This window comes from Talpa europaea, assembly GCF_964194135.1.
Source record: "Talpa europaea genome assembly, chromosome: 1".
Lineage (NCBI taxonomy): Eukaryota > Metazoa > Chordata > Mammalia > Eulipotyphla > Talpidae > Talpa > Talpa europaea.
In genome coordinates this window covers 60,021,053-60,046,361 of record NC_140073.1, presented here as the reverse complement: position 1 = coordinate 60,046,361, position 25,309 = coordinate 60,021,053, and the positions used below count along the sequence as shown (strand labels likewise).

Sequence of the window (25,309 nt, the reverse complement as noted above, 5' to 3'; positions counted from 1 at the left end):
TCCATACCTCAAATTTAAGACATATGTGTTTTAAACCAAGCCATTAAATTCCAAATTAGTTCTTGGTAACCCAAAAATTATCTCAGGTTTCATTTCCTGGAAGGGCTTTTAGTGATTCCTACTATATTTCTGAGCTTATTTCCTTTATATTTCAAATGTATTTGATGATATGACCAGAAACTTGGACACAGGTGTTAAGAATATATTTTGGCCTCCTGGGACATGTCTATTTATAACTTTAAGAATAATAAAATAACAAACATTCAGGAATTATTTCGTTGATGGTCATATTCAGGAATGCCAGACAATAAAGAGGAAATATAATATCATAAACAATAGACAGGGCAGTCTTTTGAGAATGCAACGTGTATGAACACTACAAGGACCCACTGGTAAATCCTTAATCACTTCAGATAATTGGAGAGTTGACAACTACAGTTGCATTTACTATCTAAAATTTTACAGCTTCTAACACATGCAAGTCCTAATTCAATTATGACAAGATGGTGTAGAGGAAGGAGTAGTAATATTGCCATCTGAGCACTTATTAATACCTCAGTGACTTTGGGCAAGCTACTTACTGCTCCTGTGTCTGTTTTCTCATGTTTACAATTAGGATGAAGGTAAGGAGGGCCCTACCCCCATTTTAGAAGATATTAATGGAACAAATGATGAAAAATAATGAAAGGTGAAAAGATGTGATAGAAAGAGAGAGAAAGGTGTGGGGAGCAAAGGAGTGAGGAGAGAATGTAATAAGTCTCTACGGAAACTGGAAGTAGTCAGTATTTCTTACAATTGTTTTGTACAAATTAATTTTCTTTAATGATAAACGTTACTGTCAAAAATTTCAAAAACATGGCAATTTTAATTATTTATTCTTCGTTAAAAATTTTCTTACTTGAACCAAAATTTGGATGGAATAGTGTATATTAGTCTCTATTTATATTTTTCATTTGAGATCATATTGCTCTATGTAATCCAAAAGTTTGGAAAAGTGTTCCATATAAGGCAATTCTAAAAAAAAAAAATGTTTACCATTATTCATTTTTTTTTTCCAACAAACTTTCAACAAACTTTTACTGGGCATCATCAATCTGACATTCTTAACTTGCCTTCAATGTGGTTTAGAAACCTCATTTCAGCAAGTATCTGAGCATAGATAACCTGAGAACCTCTCTAGTTTCGCCAGTGTTTTTGAAGAAGTTGACTCAGTTGAGTGAGTGCATTGTTGACATTCCAAGATGACTGAATCAGATGATGGTCTACATTTGTTTTTCTATGAAAATGGCAATGAGTCACTGTCTGGAATTTGTCCCCAGACTTGTGCATGTCCAACCTTGGGGCCATTTCTTACTGGTTCCTTCTGACTGGGGGCCCTTTTTCCTTGCCAAGGATCTCAGAACATGTTGTGATTGCCTTTTTTGATTAATGTTCTGTTAGAGTTCTAGTACTTATATGCCCACTGTATAGTTTTTTTTGTGTTTTTAAGATGTATTTATTTATGCATACAAGAACTGGGGAACAGGCCAGAGTGTGGGGGTGTGAGAGGATTCACCAGAGACAGAGTGGAACAGAACAGGCAAACTGACTGAAATACACTGCTGAGGGGGGGAGCTTCACCATGTGGGCCTGCCGGGGATCGAACTCATGCTACAGAGGCTGTAGATTGCTTCATAGTGCAGTGCTTTACCCCTTGGGCCACCAGGGAGGCCCCCGCCCACTGTATAGTTATTAGCATACAAGGACAGAGTTTTCATACTGTCTTGTTTTTTGTTTGTAAGAAAATCATGCAGTCTCTTTTCATTTTGAGATTAGTACTAATAATTCTTGATAATTACATACAGGGTTAGAAAATTAGTAAAGTCAATCAAGTCACAATATTTAAGAAATCTTAGAGCTCCTGGTTCCTGGTCTATAGTTTTTGCTTTATTCACAGAAGTGCTAACTATGAGTCACAAATTTTATTTGTTAAAATGAATTTCCTCAAAATTTTTACTCTAAGGCTGGCATAGACAATCATGGACAGAAAATTAATATCACTTAATTTAATTTAGGTATTGTAGTAGACTGAATAATGGCCACCATATCAGGTACTAATCTCGGGACATATAAATATTATTTTATAAGGAAAAGTGGATTTTGAAAATGCAGTTAAGGATTTGACATTAGGAGAATAGCTTGGATTTCTTTTTATTTGGGGGGGAGGGTAAATACAATCACACCTGTCCTTAAAAAAAACAAGTACAGGGCCTCCCCAGTGGCACAGCGGTTGAGCGTTGGGTTGCGAAGCTGCCCGCAGCCTCTGCAGCACTGGTTCGATCCCCGGCTGCTCCCTGGCCACTGGAGGAGGGTCCCACATGGTGCGCAGACATCTCCTGCCGCCCGCTGCTCCCCTCAGCAGTGTACCTTGGTCCTTCTGCCTGCTCTGCTCCCCGCTCTGGCTCTGGTGAATTCTCTCACCCTCCCGTGCTTCTGACTGTACCCAGTGCTTGTATAAATAAATAAAAATAAATCTTAAAAAAAAAAGTACAAGGATGATTTTAACAAATATGCATATAAAAGAAGAGAAGGCAATGTTGGTAGGAAGAACAGATTGGGGATGATGTAGCCAAAAGTGAAGGTATGCCAGCAGCCCCCAGAATGGAGAAGCAAAGGTGGTGTGTCCCTGTCAACACCATGATTTTGACCTAATGGTTGATTTTAGACTTTCTGTTTTCAAAGACATGAGAGAATACATTTTTCGTTCTTTTAAATCGCTGAATGTATGAGAATTTGTTTCTACATTCCCAGAAAGCTAATCCAGGTGCCCACTTGCTCAAATGCATATCCGGTGAATCCTATCACCTCCCCCAATTCCTACCCTGGGCCTACACCCCAGTTCTTCTGTGCAAAAAAAAAAAGAAAGAAAGAAAAGAAAAAGAAAAGATCCTTGTACTGGGGAGGTTAGTTGATGAAGGGATTAGACAAACCCACCTACCCACCCACCCACACAGACACAATCCTAAGTAAATTAGTAAGCAGGAAATGCATGGAATACTATGAGCACACTGAAGAGTGCACAGACTGCATGGTGAGCATGTAAACATGGAGGGGAGATGGGTTACGAAAAGCTCCATGGAAATGGTTTGCCTCTGAGCAGGCACACAAAGGAATAGTAATATGCAGATTAAAAGAGGGATTCTTTTTCCAACTTTCCCCGCATAAATTTCATATTTTGAAGGACACGTCTAGCAAAAAAAAAAAAAAAAAACCAAAGAAAAAAGAGAAAATGAAGCTTCTGTGCTTATTATATAATAAATAATATTCCAAAAACCCGTCAGCATTTCTAATCAGCATAGGATGATCACTACTATCTTACCATTATTTCACCTGAGTAAAGTCTTTTGTCAGAAGATTATTTTCTTTGAGCTCTTTTCCTGGAAAAAGTGCAATATTTTTCATTATGATATTTGGAATGCTGACAAAGTTACAAAAGTCTCTCTGATGAAATCAGGACTTTCAAGGACAGTTTTTCCTATCTTGGGAGGAAACTACTTGACCATCCTGTCTGACAAAAAGTCATTTCCTAATGATAAGATATTTTATTTCCTAAATTCTTGCCTTTCTTTTTTGCAAATTACATAACCGAGATCATGAGTTATGATATGCATATTGCCTTGTCTGGAAATTAATATCTGCCCTTGAAAATAATACCAGAGAAAAGGAGAGTTTTGTTTCTGCCATGTAGTTGTCGCAATGTACACTCTTTACATGAGAAAAACCCATCTCTTTCCACAGCTCTTTCCAAATCAAACCCTTCCTGGGCATGGAAGAGAAGGGTTTGAATAAATAACTGGCTCAGTCTGTTCTGGTTAATCCTCATTTTGACTTTCAAGAAAAACATTTCTTTTCCTCTATACAGTGATGCATATTAATATCAAGTTAATATATTTCCAAGAGAGATGACCAACTGTTCAGAAAAGAACTTTGTAGAATGTCATTGGGACTTGATATGAATTTGTTAAATGGAAAAAAAGTTTCAATGAGAGGAAAAATGTTTACTAGATAATCAAAGTGAGGATTTGAACTTAGCAAGCAGTTGAACAGATTTTACTTTTTGAGAATGTTCCAACAAACACAAGTTTGAGTTTAGTTTATATAGGTAGGAACAGTGAATGTAATTATTCTTGATAGGAGGGTTTTCCAGTTCTAGGTTCGTCTGATCTAAATATATGCTGTTACTAGAGCAAAACAATGCAGGGTTTAATCTCTTCATTTCTACGGAATGCATTGCAGAGAAGCAAAGGTTGTACAATCTGTTAAATATTTATCTGGCTCCTAGGTCATCTGTGGGTATGAAAATTCTGGCTTTATTTTCAGGTAGCAGAATTCGAGCTTGGGTTAGGCTACAGGATGGCGTCTATTCACACTATACATTTATGAAGACGGCTTTGCTCTTTCATCTGCCACACCAGTGTGTGTGTGTGTGTGTGTGTGTGTGTGTGTGTGTGTGTGTGTGTAGGTACGTAGGTGGGTAGGTATGGGGGGCTGAAAAGTTAATACGTGCACAGATTAATTCAAGTTTGAGCTGTGGGTTGCAGTCATTAATCAGCACAGGAAATCGAGATAAGTGCAATGTTTGTAGTAATAGAAGTATAATTTTGTGAATTTTTAGTTTCAATTATATATTATGGCCTGTTTTGTAATATTTAATTTTAAAAAGGGCTTGCAAATAATGAAATCAGGCTAGTATTGGTTTATTTTTCTGCAATTGTTAAAGCTGGGGAAATTCCTGATGTAACAAACTTTTATTGAACACTTACTTTAGACAGACATGCTTGTGTGTGATTATTTTTCCCTTTTTCCTGACACGGCCAATTTTTTCAGTGTAGGACAGGTAGCCTGTATCCATTCTACATGGTCCTCACCCTTCACCGAGCTCTGGTACATCTTTGAAAAGATTGGTGCTAAGTAGTAAAACACACAATTGTCAATAAAGTGCACCTGAGTCCCCAAAGCCCTCCTGAGTTGTCGGTTTTAACCACTAACCCTTGGACTCCTTTTATTTGGAAGTTTCTTAAAAACTCGGCATCATTGCAGGTTGGGTAGGGCTGGCCCTAAAGCAGGGGAGGCTTAAGGGGAGGCTGTTTACCGGGGGTGAGTCCCGGAGGATGGCCTGGAGGCGGCCACCAGCACAAGGGCGGTTCCCATATCAAATGTCCTCTGAGTCGAGCTTTTTCTCTCGGTGGGGGCTCAAAAGGACCGGGATGTGCGTCTGGGGAGGTGCGGGAGGCCAGGGTCCCCGCCTCGTGTAGGGGTGTCAATCCCACATCTTGCTGGTCTTGGAGCTGGGCAGGCGGGGTGGAAGCGCGGGGGACGCCGCCTCCTTTCCAGCCCGACCGCGAGCAGCTGCAGCCGCCCAGGCTCGGCAGACAAAGGCCACGGGAGCCGCAGACGCCGCCGGCGCGGGCCGAGGCCCGGGAGCCCCGCGGGAGCGCGGGTCGGGGGGGCCGAGTGGGCAGCGCGGGCCGGCGGGGCGAGCCTCCAGGCTTGAGGGGCCGGCTGGGGGCGCCGACCCCACCCTGGCTGGCGGGGCGCCTGCCCCCAGCGGCCGCTGGTCTCTGACCCCGGCTCCCCGCCCCCGGCGCGCCCGCGGCCAGCACTGCCCAGGCCGCCCGGCGGTCAGCACTGCCCAGGCCGCCCCGCGGTCACGCTGCCCAGGCCGCCCCGCGGTCACGCTGCCCAGGCCGCCGCCGGGCGGTGGGGACGGAGCCGGCATGGCCGTGTCCTGGAGGAGCTGGCTGGCCAACGAGGGCGCCGCGCGCCTCTGCCTGGTAGGACGCGCCACCTCCCCGCGCTTTGTCTGGCGCCGCGGTCTGGCTCTTCCTGCGAGCGCGCGCGGGTGGGAAGCTGGACGTTTTTGCTTCTAAATCCAACATTTTCAATAAACAAAACTTTCCGCTGTTCGGATGCGGAGGAGCCTCCCGCCCCGCCGCGCCAGCAGCGCGCACAGGTCCTGCTGGGGGCGCGAACGCGAGGGAGAAAAGGCCACTTTTGGTGGACAAGGTGGTTTCTGACCCTCTAACGCCCCCTCCCCCGTCCGCAGCGCTTCCCCAGCTGTGTCTCCTGCAGGCTGGTTTCCAGCCCCAGGCTCCTGCATTCAGCGGGGCTTTCCAGGGCCACTGAGACTTGTTTGAGACCCAAGACTTGTTCCCAGGTGCAGGAGCTGAGGTTTGCTTTGTTCTGAGTGATTCCAGCTGGTCAGTTGAGGATGTTCTCTGGCCCTGCCCGTTGAGGTTCCCTTGAAAACACTTTCTGGTGCACCAGGAATGCGCTTGAGGGCTCCACTCACCAGGTAATGCCTTCCTTACTCTTCTTTTGTGTGATTTTAGCTTATCTGGCTCTCCTTGAATGTCCTGCTTTTCTGGAAAACATTCCTGCTGTACAACCAAGGACCAGAATATTATTACATCCACCAGATGCTGGGGGTGAGTAGGACCCGGGACCGGCCGGTGGCGCGTGTGCATAGACACTGCTAAGGGCTTGGTCGGTTGGTTCTTCCGTTCATTGCAGAATTTACTACAGCTGTCCTTAGAAACATTTGTCCTCTCTAACACAATTCAGTTTTCCTGATTTATCACTTACACTTTTCCAGGATAAAATACTACAATATTTTAAGAACCAAAAATAATGTGTTACATTGAAACCACTACACGGTCGGTCCAGGCTAGTGACGCTGTGAGCAAAGTTGCTGCATCTTGCCAGCTGCAAAGCGCCCCTTGGATTACTTTCACCCAGGACCAACACCTGTCAGGTTTTTAGCGCTCACTTATCAAGACTCTCAGCCAGCCCGTTAGTTGAACAGACTATTTTTTTATTTACTATATTTTATTTTATATCATTCTTATATCATTTTTTTTCATTTTTGCACAATGTATGCATTGTCATCTTGGTTATATTGCCCAAACAATTCCCACCACCCCTTGTTTTGATCCTACTCCCTCATCCCCCTCCCTGGTAGTGTGTGTGTCTGATTTATAGTTGCTTGTTGATTTTGATTTTTACTTTATTATAATTAGTCATTTTCCTGATCCCTTATTTAGGTTTTCTAAATTCCTCGCTTTGAGTGAGACCATCCTGTATTTTTCTTTTTCTTTCTGTCTTATTTTCCTGAGCATGATCCCTTCCAGCTCCATCCATGTTGCTGCAAATTGCATGAGTTTATCTTTTTTGATTGCTGAGTAATATTCCATTGTGTATATGTAGCACATCTTCTTGATCCAGTCATCTATCTTTGGGCATTTGGGTTGTTTCCATAGCTTAGCTATTGTAAATAGTGCTGCTATAAACATAGGGGTGCAGGTGCCCTCGGGAATTACTGTTTCTGTGTCATTTGGGTAAATACTTAGGAGTGGAATTGCTGGATCATATGGAAGCTCCATCTTTAGCAGGTTGAGGAACCTCAAGACAGCTCTCCATAGTAGTTGACCAATATGCACTCCCACCAGCAGCTCAGGAGAGTTCCTTTTTCTCCACAACCTCACCACATTTGTTATTACTAGTTTTTTTTACTATGTGCCATTCTCACTGGTATAAGGTGGTATCTCGTACTTTTGATTTGTGTTTCCCTGACTGCAAGTGATGTTGAACATTTTTTGATATGCCTGTTGGTCATTTGCATTTCCTCTTTGAAGAAGTTTCTTTTTAGCTCTTCTGCCCATTTTTTGACTGGATTATTTATTATGTTTTTGTTGAGATTCTTCAGCTCTTTGTAGATTTTTGTGATCAGAACAGACCAATTTTTTTTTCACTGTTTCTTTTTACTGACAGCTCTCACAAATTATGTGCCCAAGGTGGTTGGTATTTCATATCTGGGAGTTTCTCAGAATCTTGCCCTAGGTCATGGTTAAAGTTCCAGTGTTCTTGTTCAATATGGGAATGATATTATGCAAAGCTTTGCTGTGATTTACTTCTTGTCAATGTTTCTTTTCCCTGTTCTTTGATCTCATGCTTCCTCTTCATCCCCTCACACCTGACTCTGTAACAAAAGACAGCAGCACTGAAGACATCTTATTTTGTAGTAGGAGATCACATTTTCTAAGCAAGAAGCAGAAAGTATAAAACATGTTGAAAAATCTTCAGGAGGCAGAATGTTGCCATTCCTTTTCGTTAAGAAGAAAGCATTCTAAAAAGAAACTGCATTGCTTTGTTTTCTATAATTTAATGATTTTTTTTAAATTTTGATTAGTTCAGATGAATTAAATAAAACCAACCCTTTATTCCCTGCTTTAGATTTATAGGTATTATTTTTCTTTAAATCTCATATCCTAAAGCAATGCTCGACATGTTAAGAGTGCATATTAATTTGAGGCTGATTTAATTAATTGATATTTTTATGCAAGAAAGTACCATTTTAAATTATTAATTGCAATATTGATTTTTAAAAATAATATCTATTTTTATAGGAATTTCTTTAGAGCTAAGTTCATAGTAAAATTGAGGAGGGGGCAGAGATTTCCCAAATGTCTACTACCCTCACAATTGGATAGCCTCTCCCATTATCATCATCCCCCACTAGAGAGGTACCTTTGTTACAAATGAACTTACACTGACACATCATAATATTTTTAATTAGTTGGTTGAGAAAAACAGCCTCAAAGATTAAATTTATTTTATTGGTAACTCATAGCTCTGAACATTTATTTCTTCCTTACATCCATCTATCCATCCATCCAGCAAAACTGTCATGAAATCTGTGATTTTCAAATGAACACATAGACAGTAACACTTCTTCCGTGTCAATCTTATGGAAAAATCCATCAAGTAAATACTTATAATTCAACAAACAAGATAAAAAATTTTCATTAATAATCATAGGACAGATTGCTGGTCTATTATTTTACTTTGTTTCCTAGAAATTCCCCTGTGGTGTGAGTTAGTGAACACAAGGTTTTTCAGTGGGACATATATCTGACTTGTTATGTACCTTGATGGCCTACTTGGAGAAAATACTTGAGAGTTATGCTGGTAAATTGTGAGAAATGGTAGATGCTGAAGGAGGGTATAGGGTAGAAGGGGGTAGGTCACTGGCACAAGATACTGGTGGTGGGTGAGTGATGCATGCACACATATGAAATAACCCCTAAGTTATATAAATATAGAAACAACTGACACGTTAATTAAAATAATTAAAAGTAAATTTTTATTTAAATAAAAATGTGGTAAATGTTAATTAGGAGCTATTTGCTTTAAAATCTAAGAATAGACTACTTTGAAAGACACAACTAAATTTTAGATTTCAGTTCTATGACATAGTATAAGCTAACGTGAAACTTATTTAAAATTAAATATGTTGAATGGAAACCAACAAGTTAATTGGATGCTGTGTAACTGAATTTAAAAATTTTTGGTGACAAGTCAGATATAATGGAGTGCACATACAAGCACACACATAAAAATACACACATAGGGCCTCCCTGGTGGCTCAAAGGGTTAAGACTCAACTTATGGAGCTATCTGCAGCCACTGCAGCATAAGTTTGATCCCTGGCCAGGGAGCTACCCTCATGGTTCAGCAGACCTCTCCTGTCTCCCTGCTGCTCCCCTCAACAGTATGTTTCAGTCAGTCTGCCTGTTCTGCTCCCCACTCTGTGTCTGGTGTATCTTCTCACCCCTCCATCTCTGGCCTGTACCCTAGTTCTTGTATGCATAAATAAATAAATAAATAAATGAATAAATAAATCTTTTTTTAAATAAAAATACACACATAATCTAAATAATCTTAAAAAATGCCATGCCTTTCTATATTTCACATTTTCTTCTACATTCCACATAAGTGTCTGATATCAAATCTCTTTTTGGCTTCTTAAAAATTACCATGGTAGGGCCTCCCCTGGTGGTGCAGCGGTTGAGCACTGGACTGTGAAGCTGCCCGCAGCCTCTGCAGTGCAGGTTCGATCCCCTGCTGCCGGCGAGGATCCCTCATGGCACGACAGACCTCTCCTGCTGCCCGCTGCTCCCCTCAGCAGTGTACTTTGTCATTCTTCCTGCTCTGCTCTCCCCTCTGGCTCTGGTGAATTCCCTCACCCTCCCATGCTTCTGACTATACCCAGTGCTTGTATATATAAATAAATAAATAAATCTAAAAAAAAAAATTACCATGGTCTATCTTGAATTGAATTTGATTGCTGCCACTTTAAAGTGAAAATGGAAGCAGTACTTCTATTTGCTAAACATTTTGATAACACTGAGTCATTCATCTATAAAAAGTAGTGTAATAACAAATTTGCACAAGTATTATGGGAAGTGAGAGTCTTTCCTGGAATATAACCCATTTGCAGGAAGACAGAAACTAATTCTTAACAGTTGTTTGAAATTTCTGCTATCTATTGAAAAGTAACAGTTTATCCAACTGTTTTTATTGTAAACAATTGATACACCAAGCATTTCACAAATATTTTGTTTATGCTAGGAAAGTGGGTTATATATAGGCTGAGAAGCCCTAATGGCATGCTTAATTCCCTTTGGATGGTCAGACTCAGAGTTAGGATTTGAATGCAGTCCAGTTTGGTGTTTTGCTTTTCCCTCATACTATGCAAGTTTTCTTTTCTTTTCTTTTTTTAAGATTTTATTATGCATACAGGAACTGGGCTACAGGCCAGAGGCATGGGGGTGAAATGATTCATCAGAGACAGAGTGGGAAGCAGAACAGGCAGACTGACTGAAGTACACCGCTGAGGGAAGCAGCGGGCTGGACAGGAGAGGTCTGCTGTTCCATGTGGGTAGCTCCCTGGCTGGGGATTGAACTTGTTCTGCAGTGGCTGGGGACAGCTTCACAGTGCCGTGTCTTTTTTTAATATATATAATTCTTACATCATTTTTCATTTTTGCACAATGTATGCATTTTCATTTTGGTTATATTCCCCATACAATTGCACCCCCCCTTATTCTGACCCTTATCCTTCTTCTCTCCCCACCCCCCCACCTCCCTAGTGTGTCTCTGGTTTATAGTTGCTTATTGATTTCCCCTTGTGCCACCAGGGAGGCCCCTACACAAGTTTTCTAAACACCTTCACTGGTCCATCTTAGATATTTTGCCACTTGTCAGTATTACACTTTATTTGATGTGTAATAGAAATGTACTGTGGGTCATATGTAATTTAAAATTCTCCAGAAGTACATTTAAAAAAAAAAAAGAAAGAAGACTGTGACATTAATTTTAATAATATATTTTATTTAAAATAATATACCCAAAGCATAGTAATGTAGTATCCAATAGAGGTCAATATTTAAAAAAAAAGTGTTATATAGTTACATTTTTTGGCTATTATTTGAAATAGTATATTTTATATCTAGTCACTAAATTTTCATTTGAAAATTCAGATTTCTAAATTTAAATTTTGTTTAAAATCATAACATTTTACAGATAAAGTGAATTCTCATACCCAAGTTGTTTAAAAATATTAAAATTTTTCCAGTAATACAAAGAATATCATATTACATTTATATTTAGATTAATAAAATCAATAAATTTAAGATTTTAATTCCTTGGTGGCCCTAGACATATTTCACATGTTTAATAGACATGTATGGATAGTGGCTACCATTTTGGACAGTAACTGTGTACTGTGGGGGAGATATTCCTGCTTTTATGGTCATATGAACTTATCATGTCCGTTAAAGCAACTACTAGTCACCAACTAATCCAATAAAAAGGCATCAGGATGGATATTCCTCTTTTTCCTCTCTAAAACATGAGTTGATATGGAATGGAAATTTGTGGGTAATAGTTACTGACTGGTGTGCAAGTATAAAATTATCTCTGATTTCTCCCTAATTTTATGACTTTCTGGTGGTATTTAATGATGATATTATCTATTTTTATTTCTAGTAGGCTAGGTGACCGGTGTCAGACCAGAATTGAGGAATGAAAAAGTTGGATGAGAACTGATAGGGAAAATATTTTTATTGATGGAACATAAAATAATATTTTGATTAATATGTCTCAGATTTTATCATGATTACTATTTCCCTGCCTGGTTTGAACCAGACCTGGAGGCTACGAGGTCATGACCGATTTGTGCCCGAGTTAATGTGTTAATCAGGCTATGGACTTCCTAGGATATGTTTAATTATGACATCTTGTGAGTTGGAATCTTAAGATCAGCTGAAAGGGAACAAAACGTCTTTTGGGGGATGCCAAAACAAACACACAGGCAAATAAGCAATAGGACTAAGCAATAACTTCATCTCTCTTCCCACAGCAACCTTTAATTTCTTGTTTATTTTTCTGATTTTATTACTGGTAATTTTTGCTTAGGTTTTTCTGTATAAAAAGAAGTATCTGCTAAAAAGAAGAAACGGGTGTGTTAGAATTCAGATTTCCCTCAGAACTCTAAAACTTTTTCCCTAAAAATTAATCTACTCTCCTAATTTAAAGAAACTATACTTCTTATATGAACAGTTCGAACTTATGCAAAATATTTATTTCACTGAGTTATGTAGTAGTTTTCCCCTCAAAAATTGGCTTTTGATAACTACATCTTTCAAATCTGTGATGATACTATCAAAAAAATCTTAATGTTTGAAATCTCACAAAAAATTTTATTTTACAATCCAGCCTGCGATATCATGACTCAGAACAAACTTTAAAATAAAGGACTCCAGGACTCCATTTATTTCTTAAACTGAAAATATTTTTTGTTTGTTTATTTGTTATTTACAAGGAATGAAAAATGTAGTTCCTTGTCTTCAATAAAAAATACTAATGTATTGGTTAGAAATTCTGTTTTCTAATTTTTTATTATATGTTGGGGCAATTTAACTCAAATTACTGTCAATGGAAGATTTCTTATTCATGTTCATCTAGTTTTTTTTTTTTTTTTTTTTTTGTGGGCCCCTCGCTGGCTGCTGGGGAACGAACTGAACTGGCACTGTAGAGGCTGCAGGCAGCCTCGCAACCCAGTGCTCAACCACTGCGCCACCAGGGGAGGCCCATGTTCATCTAAGTTGTATTTATGGCATTATAACAATTAGAGGATATAATTGAGTGCATATAAACATTTTAATTTTAGGAGAGAATGCATTCTATGGTAGCACTATATATAAGTCTTTGGGCTTTATAACATTTTCTCCCAAACTAATATTTGTATATGGACCATTGAATTTCAACCTAATTATTCTGGTCCATGATGAGACTTTTTTTTTTTTTTCTTTGTCTTATAATTATTATTTAGATATCATGCATGGTCATGAGGATTTTTTTTTTCACTCTTAAGATACGTGTAATAATTGGAAGAAAGTTGTGAACACTGAGATTTTTTTCTAATTTCAGTGATGACCTTCCCTTGGCTAGTCATTTTTCTTAAGTTACTTAGAAACATCAACTAATTTACCCTCTCAAAGGTCCTAGGAGTTATATCAGAATTAACTTTTTTCCGAGACAGAAATTTGATGACATGTGAATTTCTTAAAGTCAGAGACTGGGATCACTGGGCAAATAGATCTAAGATTTTTGTCAGTTTGGTTTCATAGCTGATGTGGCTTTTTTTTTTTTTTTTTTGCTGAGAAGGAATCCATGCTTTCTACCAACTTTAGACTAGACAAAGCATCATCATCAACTTTTTATTGCAGAGACTATTAATGCTACTACCTATAATTTCCCAGGTATGCACTGTGGTTTGAATTCAAGAATAATTTTTATTATTTTTTTAAAAGATTTTATTTATTTTTGCATAGACTTGGGGTCTAGACCTGAGGTGCAGGGGGTGAGAGGATTCACCAGAGACAAAGTGGGTAGCTGAACAAGTGGGTTTACTGAAATACACCACTGAGGGGAGCAATGGGCAAGGCAGGAGAGGTCATGGATCAGACATTGTGTTAGGTAGGTTCTTTATACCTTTTCAAAGTCTTGACTAGTCTACAAGGTAAAGTCTATAAGTAAGAAGAAGCTAAAGTGCAGAAATGATAAATAACTTGCTCATGGATTAAACTACTTATTATGAAGCCCCAAAAATGCCAGCTTTCCTCTTTTCTTCCCTGTTATCATTTTTTAGTCATATTCACTTGACTGTTCTATATTTATTTACAGTGAATACTTAAATTATAATGTTTCACTTAATTGCTCTTCAAAGTATTGTGCTGAGGATTAGATAGGGAAGATTTTTCAGAATTGAGAGCATCAGAAATTTGAAAATTGGTTGTTTCTGACCCCTGTTGTTCCTCCAGGGAGTCTAAAGTGCAGTTTGGAGAAAAATATGAGAGATTTTGTTTTCATGACTTGAAAGTGGCAGATGATCCTGAATATCCAATGTGCTTTGCATGTTGCGTTGACATTGTTGATAATTGAAGTGGTATCTTGTTGTGATTAATAGTTTTGCTAAGACTTAGGTGGGACATTAGTATAAGAAAAAATTATTTAGTTGGGGAGAGATACTATCTTACTGTTAGTATCCACATTTAATGTTACTTTGTAAGTGATAAAAGTGAAGTAATGTGATAATAAAAAGTTAGATGACTGGATCAAGAAGATGTGGTACATATATACCATGGAATATTACTCAGCATTCAAAAAAGATAAACACATGCAATTTGCTGCAACATGGATGGCGCTGGAAGGGATCATGCTCAGCGAAATAAGCCAAAAAGAAAAAGAAAAATACCGGATGGTCTCACTCATAGCAGGAATCTAGAAAACTTAAATAATGGACCAGGAAAATGAATAACTATAAGAAAGTGAAAATCAAAATCAACAAAAAACTATGAACCAGAGACACTTTTAGGGGGGCGGGGGCGGGAGGGGAGGGATTGGGGTCAGAATGGGGGGCTGCAATTGTATGGGGAATATAACAATAAAATTTATTAAAAAAAAAAAAAAAAAAAAAAAAAAAAAATAAAAAAAATGAATCTAGTGTAAAAAAAAAAAAAAAGTTAGCATCCTGAGAATAATAGTTTCTTTTGGGTTTGGGCACTGGGGCAAAAGAAAAGAAGTTTGTTTACATTTTCAGTAATTGGAAAGTTGAATTTGACAATGATCCCTATCTGTGGATAATTTAATTCAACATATGTTCTATATGGGGTAAATTATATGCTTTAGTGGTTTTCATGGATTTGAAAATTGTTAAAAAATTCCAGACATGTTAAAAAATGAATATTGTTAAAAAATCCAGACATGCATCAAGAATATCAGAGTTCTGGTATAGTTTAAGATAAGAAATGAGTGATGTACACAAATAAAACATATATTGAGATTTTAAAAATGTGGGCACTTCAAATGCTAAAATAAATTTAAGAAAGATGTATGGTGAATGTCTTTCTGCTATATTGCTTTTCCCATATGATGAATTTATTAAATACCCCATTCAAATTGCAGATCAATTTGCTTAATGTAAACTTAGAAAACTCATTAGCAGTAATCTAAACAAGTTTTTCTTATCCTCATGTTACACTTTGGTTCTCTTTATTAATTTACTTTTTTTCTAATATATTTTCTTTTTTGTGACTTTTGATTAGCATCTTATCTTTCTGAGTGAACATCCTGTCAACCCACCTCCTGTGGGAACTTGGCCTTCAAGCTGGATAAGGGTGACCTAACATTAAGAAAATAAGAACCACATATTAAGAATACTGACGGGATAGGGTGACTAGAGTGTTTTTATACATCTCACTGATTTTCTTTGGCCAGGTTACTTTTGATAAGTTACTTTATGTGTCTTGAACTTTGTTAACTCTCTTGACTTAAAAAGCACAAGCCCATCCCATATAAAATAAACAGAAATGACAAATGTTGTCAAGAGTGTGGAGAAAAAAGAACCCTTATATATTGCTGGTAGGAATGTAGCTTGGTCCAGGCCCTACGGAAAATGGCATTGGAGGGTCATCAAAATATTAAAAATAGATAAAGCATATGATACAGCAATTCCACGCCAAGGTATTTACCCAAAGGATATCAAAATCATTCATTTAAAGAGATATATGTACTCCTATGTTCATTGCAGCATTATTTAAAATAGGCAAGTTATCTGAACAACCTAAATGCCCAGTGACAGGATGGTAGATTAAGAAGATGTGCTGTATATGTGTGTGCATACACATCCACACACTTTTATTTATTTATTTATTTATTTATTTTTATACAGGCATGTTTTATTTATTTATTTGTTTGTTTGTTTGTTTTGTTTATACATGCACTGGGTGCAGTCAGAAGCGCGGGAGGGTGAGAGAATTCACCAGAGCCAGAGCGGGGAGCAGAGCAGGCAGAAGGACCGAAGTACACTGCTGAGGGGAGCAGCGGGCGGCAGGAGAGGTCTGCGCACCATGTGGGACCCTTCTCCGGTGGCCGGGGAGCAGCCGGGGATCGAACCGGCGCCGCAGAGGCCGCGGGCAGCTTCGCAACCCAGCGCTCAACCACTGAGCCACCGGGGAGGCCCCACCCACTTTTATAGAATACTCTCAGTTATAAAAAAAGATGCGCTCTTGCCTTTTGTGACAATGTGGATGGGATTGGAGGGAGTTAAGCTAAGGCAGTTAGAATAAGGAAGACTATTACTGGGTGATTTCACTCATATATGGAACATAGAGTGATAATACTAAGAGACTCATGAAAGTAAACCAGAACAACCCCTAGAAATATGACTGCAGAATTTTTGAGATGACTGTGAGGTGAGAAGGGAGTGGGGCCCATTGTATATGGTGGAGGGTCATGGTGCTTTGGTGGTAGGTGTGGTGTGGTGACCTGTCTGAGGAGGTGTGAATATGCCCCCATGAACCATATGCAGTGTTGTAAACCAGTGTTACCTCCATTAAAAAGAAGAAAGAAAGAAGAAGAGGAGAGGAGAGGAGAGTGGGGGGAGGGAGGAAGGAAGGAAAATTCTAGAATATTAGTGTATCAGTGACAAAATAATGTAGTGACAAGAAGATGCATGTTTAAAAAAGGATTTTATTTATTTGTGCATAGAGGAACTGGGGTACAGCCAGAGGTGCCGAGGGTGAGAGGATTCGCCAGAGACAGAGTGGGGAGCAGAACAGGCAGACTGACTGAAGTACACTGCTGAGGGGAGCAGTAGGCGAGACAGGAGAGGTCTGCTGCGCCATGTGGGCAGCTCCCTTGCCAGGGATCGAACTCATGCTGCAGTGGCTGCCAATAGTTTCACAGGTTGCGTCTTAACTCCTTGCACCAACTGGGGGACCCCGAATGTGCATTTTTGGATAAATTGATGAAAGTTGAAATTTCGACTTCGCCTCTTAACAATTGTATCTTTAATTTATTGAAATATGCAAAACCCAGTGTCCACAATTTTAAACTATTATATGATTAAATTGAATTACATGAAAATTCTAATATTGAAACATTTGGACTTACTAAAAATGTCAGTTTCACATAATTTAAAGTATTATCTTTCTGACACTGTTTTTGAGGAGAGGTAAGATAATGGAGAAATGAGTGTAGAAAAAGTTTCTCTTCCCTTTTTAATGGTAAACTATAGTAGACAAGTTCATGACATTGCTAGACTAATTTCTTTCAGCGGACACTTTTGAAGTCAAGAATGCTTTGACAGGGCCTCCCCGGTGGCGCAGCGGTTGAGCACTGGGTTTCGAAGCGGCCCGCAGTCTCTGCCGCGCCGGTTCGATCCCCGGCTGCTCCCCGGCCACCAGAGAACGGTCCCGCATGGCGCGCAGACCTCTCCTGCCGCCTGCTGCTCCCCTCAGCAGTGAACTTCAGTCCTTCTGCCTGCTCTGCTCCCCGCTCTGGCTCTGGCGAATTCTCTCACTCTCCCACGCTTCTGACTATATCGGGTGCTTGCATAAATAAATAAATAAATAAATCTTTTTAAAAAAGAAAAGTATTTTCAAAAAAAAAATAATGCTTTGACATTGAAATCTGTTTGTAAATGATTGTTGATGATTATAAAACTTTACAGTAACTAGGAGAAGGTTTTCTTTAATGTATAAATTCAGAAGTATTTAAAAAGATATTTTCTAAAGAACTGTATATATTTTTAAGTTATAGTCTCAAAAGTACTTAAGTGCAGAGTTAATTGCTATTCAATGAGAGTGGTTTACAGTTTATAGCTCCAAATTCCTTATACTTTCTTCCAAGAAATCCAAAGATTATGGTACACATACAGGAGATTCATTTTGTAGGAAATTAGCAGGGAATTGTCTCTGGAGAACAAGGAATTTCTTTCTGATGTCAGGTACACAATATTTATATAAACCTATACCCAGTTCATGGTACACTGCCTCCATGGGTTTGTGCAAGGCCCCTTTTTGCTTTCTTCATTGTTCATGCACTCATTTGTTAATTTGTTATTAGCCCCTCCACAATCTCTAATCCTCTTTTCTCTGATAATACTTCATTCTCCCTAAAGATTAAATACAAGAATTTTCAAGTAAACCCTTAACTTGAAGTTGTCTGGTGACCAAATGGTCTTATTTTTGAAATGACCATTCATGAAATTTTTAAATCTCAGTATAATGCGACTGACTAGGGTAAATCAGGCTGCTACAAAAGGAAATCCCTAAATTTCAATGGTTTAAAGAACAAAAATGCATTTTTTTTCTGACATGGCAGTTTAATGTGAATGTCTCAGGTTGGTGGTCACTCTTCCTGGTAAAGTCCTTCCTGGACAGGTTAACATAGCATCTTTCTTCTTCAATGTTCTGTTTCCAAATCACTTGACATTGCTGTTTCAGTTTGTACTATGGGAGAGGGTCAAAGTACATATGCAGAGATTTGCTGAACCAAGTAAGTTACAAACTTTAACTCGGTTCACATTCCACCTTGAAAATCCAGTTAGCTACTTTTCTGATGTGCTGACTTGTATCCTTTTATTGAAAAGTAATTTATGTTCATGCTTATTTTAATTCACAAGAATGCTATTGTGAGGAAGAACTCATTCTGACTTTTTTCACCTGATACTGTTTTCAAAGTCTATCCATGTGACTGTGTGATTCTTTGATCTTTTGCTTTAAATGCTTCAGCGTATTCCACAGTTTGCATCGATCATGTTTTACTTATTCATTCTCTCAGAAATGATCACTTAGATTAACTCTGCTATCTGCTTTAACCCTGCTATCTCAAATAGTACTATGATAAAATAAAACATAATACAAATGTGTAAATGCTATATGCTATTTTGCTGGTTTTATAATTAATAGATTAATCAATAACTCTTTAGGTGTTCTTAAAATAGAGGACAACTGATTTGTCCATATTATAACAAAATGAAGGATTTCTGTATTTGCTTGTTGAAATACTTTCTTTTCCCCCAAAAAAGAATGTTTGCTAAGTGTCTTATGATCACATAAGATAACCAAACTGTAAGAAATATGGTATGTCACCTCACAGGGGAACTACAGAATGGATGATATTTAGTGTTTGGGCTTCACTTAAGTTGTTAAAGATCAGTAACTTTGTCTCTTTACTCAAAGTTCATTTGGATCCCTTTCAAACCCACCCATTGTCTTAAATGTCACTCATAAATTTCCCTCTATCCGTACCTTTCTTTTACTATCCTTTCTTATCAAGGCGTACCCTATTCTGTCCTCTCCTATCCTACCCTGTCTTATCTTGTCCTGTTCTATACTGCCCTATGCAGTTCTTTTGAATCCTGTGCTTTGACTATCTTGAAATTTATCAAAAGACTAGAAGAGCCTAGGACCATAATGTTGCTCTTCTGAAAGCTTCTACCCTAAGTCATGGAAATGTTTGCAAGATAATTTTTCAAAGTTTATTATGTATTTCCCATATGAAAATAATGCATATGATTAAGACAGTGAAGAATGCACAAAAGTAGAAATAAAAGGATAACTGTCACACACTTATTATTTATGATAATATCACTCAAGTTGTACTTTTAAGACATTTCCCAATTTATTGTCTTAAGAAATTATTTCTTAAGATTTTAGTTATTTATGTATGTATTTAATCTCATTTATTATAGAAATTGGGAGATGTGAAGTCAACAGCACTGACACAAAATCACTAAAATGTTGGTGCTTTCCATAATACAGTTTATTTAATAATAATGTATGTTAGATTACCCCTATTATCATAAATTCATGTTATTAATGTATTCTAAACATTTTTGTTAAACATGCATTACTTATTTTTAATATTTAATTGGCTAAGGAAAAACAAACCTAACTGAAACATTCACGTATTTTTTGATACCCGATCTTGCTTGTTTCACCACCGAGAAAATGATGTACACAAAGCATCACTGTACAGAATATCCCTGTTTCCAAAATTATGTCCTTTGAAAATATTAGAATTTTAAAGTACAATATATTCACACACACCTTCATCAATTGTGTATTTGTATTGTTATTTATTCGTTGAGATCTTGAAAAATGTCAAGTATATTACATTTCAAAAGAAATACATACTAATGTATGTTGATACTGATCGTGAATTGAAAAAATTAGAAACTTCCCTACATTTCTCACTGTCTGTATTTATGTCATCTATGGCATTTATGTCAATGTCCATATCTGTGTATTAGTATTCACATGCCAAATATCAATTGTTTCATGTCCATTATATAGGTTGAACTTATTTTTTTTTAATTTATTTTATTTATTTATTCATACAAGAGCAGGGTTATAGGCTAGAGGTGCTGGGAAGGGGTGGGAGAGAGGATTCACCAGAGACAGAATGGGAAATGGAACTGGCAGATCTACTGAAATACACTCCTGAGTGCTCCCCGGAGGGGAGCAGCATGTGAGTCAGGAGAGGTCCGCTGTGCCATGTGGGTCACCTCCCTGGGATCCAACTCATGCTGTAGGGGCTGCTGGTAGCCTCATAGTGCTGAGACTTAATCCCTTGTGCCCCCAGGGAGCCCCAAAACTTATTTTATTATAAATGACTAATAGTAAATGTGACATGTACCATAATCAGTTTTACATCTGTGACTGTTAGGCATTTTAGTTCTATTCTTTTTCGTTTTTATATGACAGATCATATTGCAGTGAGTATCCTATCCTTGTAGAAATTTACATGTACACTAGAATTTTTTGAAGTCCAAGATGTGATATTTGATCTTTGTCAGTGTTAGTTTTCTTAGGAGGAAAAAAGGGATTAAATTTGAAATATGTTCCTTTCTTTTACTAGTATATCCTCTTATATTTGATTTAATTTACTTTTCTGCTAGTAAATGAATTAATGTGGACCACATTATGTTGACTAGTTAAATCTGTGAAGGCTTGTCAGAGGAGTCTAATGCTTTAATGTGCAGTATGTAGTTTAGGTAAATTATGTACCAAATGATCCATTAATTCAGTCTATCTTTACCAAGTTTCTACTCTGTTAGTAACTGGCCATTTTACTGCACCCAGAGTTTCTTTTTCTGTTAGAATTGATTAGATTATTTGAGGCAGTTTTTTTTTTTTTCAAAGAGATTGTAATCTGAGAATCAACTTGATTCATAGATGAAATTGTGTTTAAAAAACATGCTAGTTAGCTAAAATTGTTAGTATTTTGCGAATTTTTATAATTCGATAAAGAGCTGTTAACAGACAAGATTAAATTCAGTAGTAGTAAAATATATTTAAGTATTGTGTACTTTGCAGAAATGAGGTAAAATTGAATATTGTGTGCCCTTTACTCCTTATGAGTTTTAATATAGGAATAATCTGATTATATTTCTACCAGATAATGGGTTAGTTTCTATTAAGTGTTATTCTTCTCAAAATTATCCCATATTGCTCACACCACTGATAGTAGTTTAGTTTCTAAATTTTAGGAGGAATATTGAGAAATTAATACTGGTTTAATTATGAGGTGGTATGATGCAAGGTTTTGGAATGATTGTTTCTGATGAAGAGCTGCTGAGAGGTGACTAATTGTTTATTTCTTTTATAAAAATCACTGGGGTTTTAATAATTATTGTATTGAATCTGCAAATTGCTTTAGGTAATATGATCATTTTAATGATATTTACTCTTCCAATTCATGAACATAAGGCATCATTTCATTTCTTTTTATCTTTTATTTATTTATATATTTTTAAAGATTTATTTATTTATACAAGAACTGGGGTACAGGCCAGATGCAGGGGTCGGTGAGAGGACTCACCAGAGACAGAGCGGGGAACAGAACAGGGAGACTGATGAAATACACTGCTGAGGGGAGCAGTGGGCGAGACAGGAGAGGTCTGCTGCACCATGTGGGACCCTTGCCTGCTGGCCAGGATCGAACCAGCACTGCAGAGGCTGCAGACAGCTTCTCAGTGCTGTGCTCTACTGCCTGGCCACCAGGGGAGGCCCTCTTTTTATCTTTCATTTCCTTTAACAATGTTTTATAGTTTTCAATATATTGGTAATTTACCTACTTTTTTTGTTTATCTAGGTGGTTCATTCTTTTTTGTTGTGAGTGTAAATGGGATTGCTTTCTTTATTTCCTTTTCTTCTGATGAAATGCTTGCATATATCAATGCAACTGATTTTGAGTGTTTATTTTATATCTTACTGCTTTCCTGTATTCAATTATTTTTCTAGTAGGTTTATTGTAGCCTTTTGGCTTTTCCATATTATGTCATGTGTGAACAGCAACAATTTTGTGTCTTCAATTTGGATTCCTTTTAAATCTTGTTCTTGCCTAATTGCTCTGACTAGCATTTCTATTACTATGTTGAACAGTTGTGTTGACAGAGGAAATCCATGTCTTTTTCCTTGATCTTAGCAATTTTTCACCATTGAGTATCATGTTGGATATGGGTTAGTCATCTATGATTTTATAGTGTGTAACTAAGATCTATTTCTTTCCATTTTATTAAAAGTTTTATCATAAATGGGTGTCGAATTTTGTCAACTGCTTTTTATATTACTTTTTAAAAAAAGATTATTTATGCATCCAAGAGCTGGGGTACAGGCTGGAGTTGTGGGGGGTGAGAAGATTCACCAGAGACAGAGTGGGGAGCAGAACAGGCAGTTTGAAAACACACTGCTGAGGGGAGCAGCGGGAGAGTCAGGGGAGGACTGCTGCGCCATGTGGGTTTCTCCCTGGCTGGGGATCGAACTTGTGCTGCAGAGGCTGCGGTTAGCTTCATAGGTTGCATCTTAACCCCTTGCACCACCAGGGAGGCCCGCATTTTGCATCTCTTAAAATGATTTGTAATTTTTTTTTTTTAAATTTTCTAGAGGCATGTCTTATTTATTTATTATTTGTTTGTTTGTTTGGTTTATACATGCACTAGATACAGTCAGAAGCGCGGGAGGGTGAGAGAATTCACCAGAGCCAGAGCGGGGAGCAGAGCAGGCAGAAGGACTGAAGTACACTGCTGAGGGGAGCAGCGGGCGGCAGGAGAGGTCTGCGCACCATGTGGGACCCTCCTCCGGTGGCCGGGGAGCAGCCGGGGATCGAACCGGCGCCGCAGAGGCCGTGGGCAGCTTCGCAACCCAGCGCTCAACCGCTGCGCCACCGGGGAGGCCCTGATTTGTAATTTTTTTCTTCCTTTTTGTTCATCTGGTGAATGACATTACTGATTTATGTACATTAAATTAGCCTTGCATCCCTGGGATGAAAACTATTTGATTATGGCTTATGATTTTCTTAATATATTTTTGTATTTGATTTTCTAGAATTTTGGTGAAGATTTTTGCATTTATATTTATCAGGGATATTGGTCTATATTTTCTTTCCTTTTTTTTTTTTTTAAGATTTATTTATTTATTTATATAAGCACTGGGTACAGTCAAAAGCGCAGGAGGGTGAGATAATTCACCAGAGCCAGAGCAGGGAGCAGAACAGGCACACTGACGAAATACACTGCTGAGGGGAGCAATGGGTGTGGCAGAAGAGGTCCGCACACCATATGGGACCCTCGCAGGGAGGCCTGGGATTGAACCAGCACTGCAGAGGCTGCGGGCAGCTTCGCAGCCCAGCCCTCAACCGCTGCGCTACCAGGGGAGGCCCTGGTCTATATTTTCTATGTTTGAACTGCCCTTATTTGAATTTGACAACAGGATAACATTTGCCTCATAGAATGTGTTAAGAACCTTTCCACCTTTTTCAATTTTTTTTTTTTTTTTAAGAATTCGCGAAGGATAAGTAGTAAATCCTCTTTAAAGATTGGTAGAATTCACTGGAGAAGTCATCTGGTCCTGTTTTGTTTTGTTTTGTTTTGTTTTGTTTTGTTTTGTTTTGTTTTGTTTTGTTTTCTTAGGGTTACTTTTAATATTGTCTGTGCAGTAAAGAAGTCAAGTCATTTTCATTTGATAAATTCCTTTTATTTAAAATAAAAGGTATTGGGCCTCCCCGGTGGCGCAGTGGTTGAGCGCTGGGTTGCGAAGCTGCCCGCGGCCTCTGCAGCGCCGGTTCGATCCCCGGCTGCTCCCCGGCCACCGGGGGAGTGTCCCACATGGCGCGCAGACCTCTCCTGCCGCCCGCTGCTCCCCTCAGCAGTGTACTTCAGTCCTTCTGCCTGCTCTGCTCCCCGCTCTGGCTCTGGTGAATTCTCTCACCCTCCCGCGCTTCTGACTGTACCCAGTGCATGTATAAACAAAACAAACAAACAAATAAATAAATAAAAACATGCAAAAAAATTAAAAAAAAATAAAATAAAAGGTATTTATAATATTTTTTTTAAAACAGTTATAATAGGGAAAGTGGAGGAGGTTTTTTATTAGTGAAGTTTGTAAAACAGGTGTTAGTAATAATTACCTCATACCTTTTAATCTGGTGACTTGTTCATTAGCATTGACTTCAGAAACTCAAGAATGAATTCATATGCAATTCTGAATACCATTTGTGTTGAACTTTAACTTTTCCAGACAGACACATTGTCTAGCAGTGAATCTATTTAGCTCTTTGGCTTTTATCACAGGAAAAGAGTGCACAAAATCAGGTTGGAAATACCATGTTACATTATGGCTTTCTTCTCTCTCTATAGCATCAATAAGTACATTTCTTTCTGACCCATAACAGAGTTCTAAGGAAAGACCAACTCCTACTGAAAAATGGAAGGAATTTAATTTCTAGAAAGAGGGAAATGAAGGATGCTGACATTAAAAAAGGAAGGATTTGATTATAAAGTAAGGTGGAGCTAAAATCGGGATAAGCTCTGTACTTTTGGTGGGACCTTTTGGTTTTATGGAGAAAAGAAAATCCCCAGTTTTTTCTTTAAAACTGATTACTTTCCTGTGGAGATAGTATTAAAAAAAAGGAATAATTTATAGAAGGGATCAGAGATCAATTTGATTAAATAAAAAATACGTAATACTTAAGTCTCTATGGCAGTTAGTTGACAGAAACTAGCTAGTGTTGTTTGGAATGAATAATCTTCCATGAAGGGAGTTTCCTAAGCTTTGGGTATACCCTACAAGTACTGAAT

The 25,309-nt window shown here is 38.2% G+C and overlaps 1 protein-coding gene across 2 annotated transcripts in view; it reads left to right on the top strand.

Annotated features, from left to right (window-relative positions):
- Window positions 1-5,756: 5,756 nt before the first annotated feature.
- The window catches only part of NOX4 (NADPH oxidase 4), a gene marked incomplete at both ends in the record, with an annotated part of 203,829 nt that continues 184,276 nt past the window's right edge, over window positions 5,757-25,309 (top strand). For both annotated transcript variants that reach the window (XM_084230445.1, XM_084230444.1), the window contains 2 exons: window positions 5,757-5,813; window positions 6,372-6,467. In XM_084230445.1, coding sequence (XP_084086571.1) covers window positions 5,757-5,813; window positions 6,372-6,467 — 153 coding nt within the window. The remainder of the gene's footprint in view (window positions 5,814-6,371; window positions 6,468-25,309) is intronic.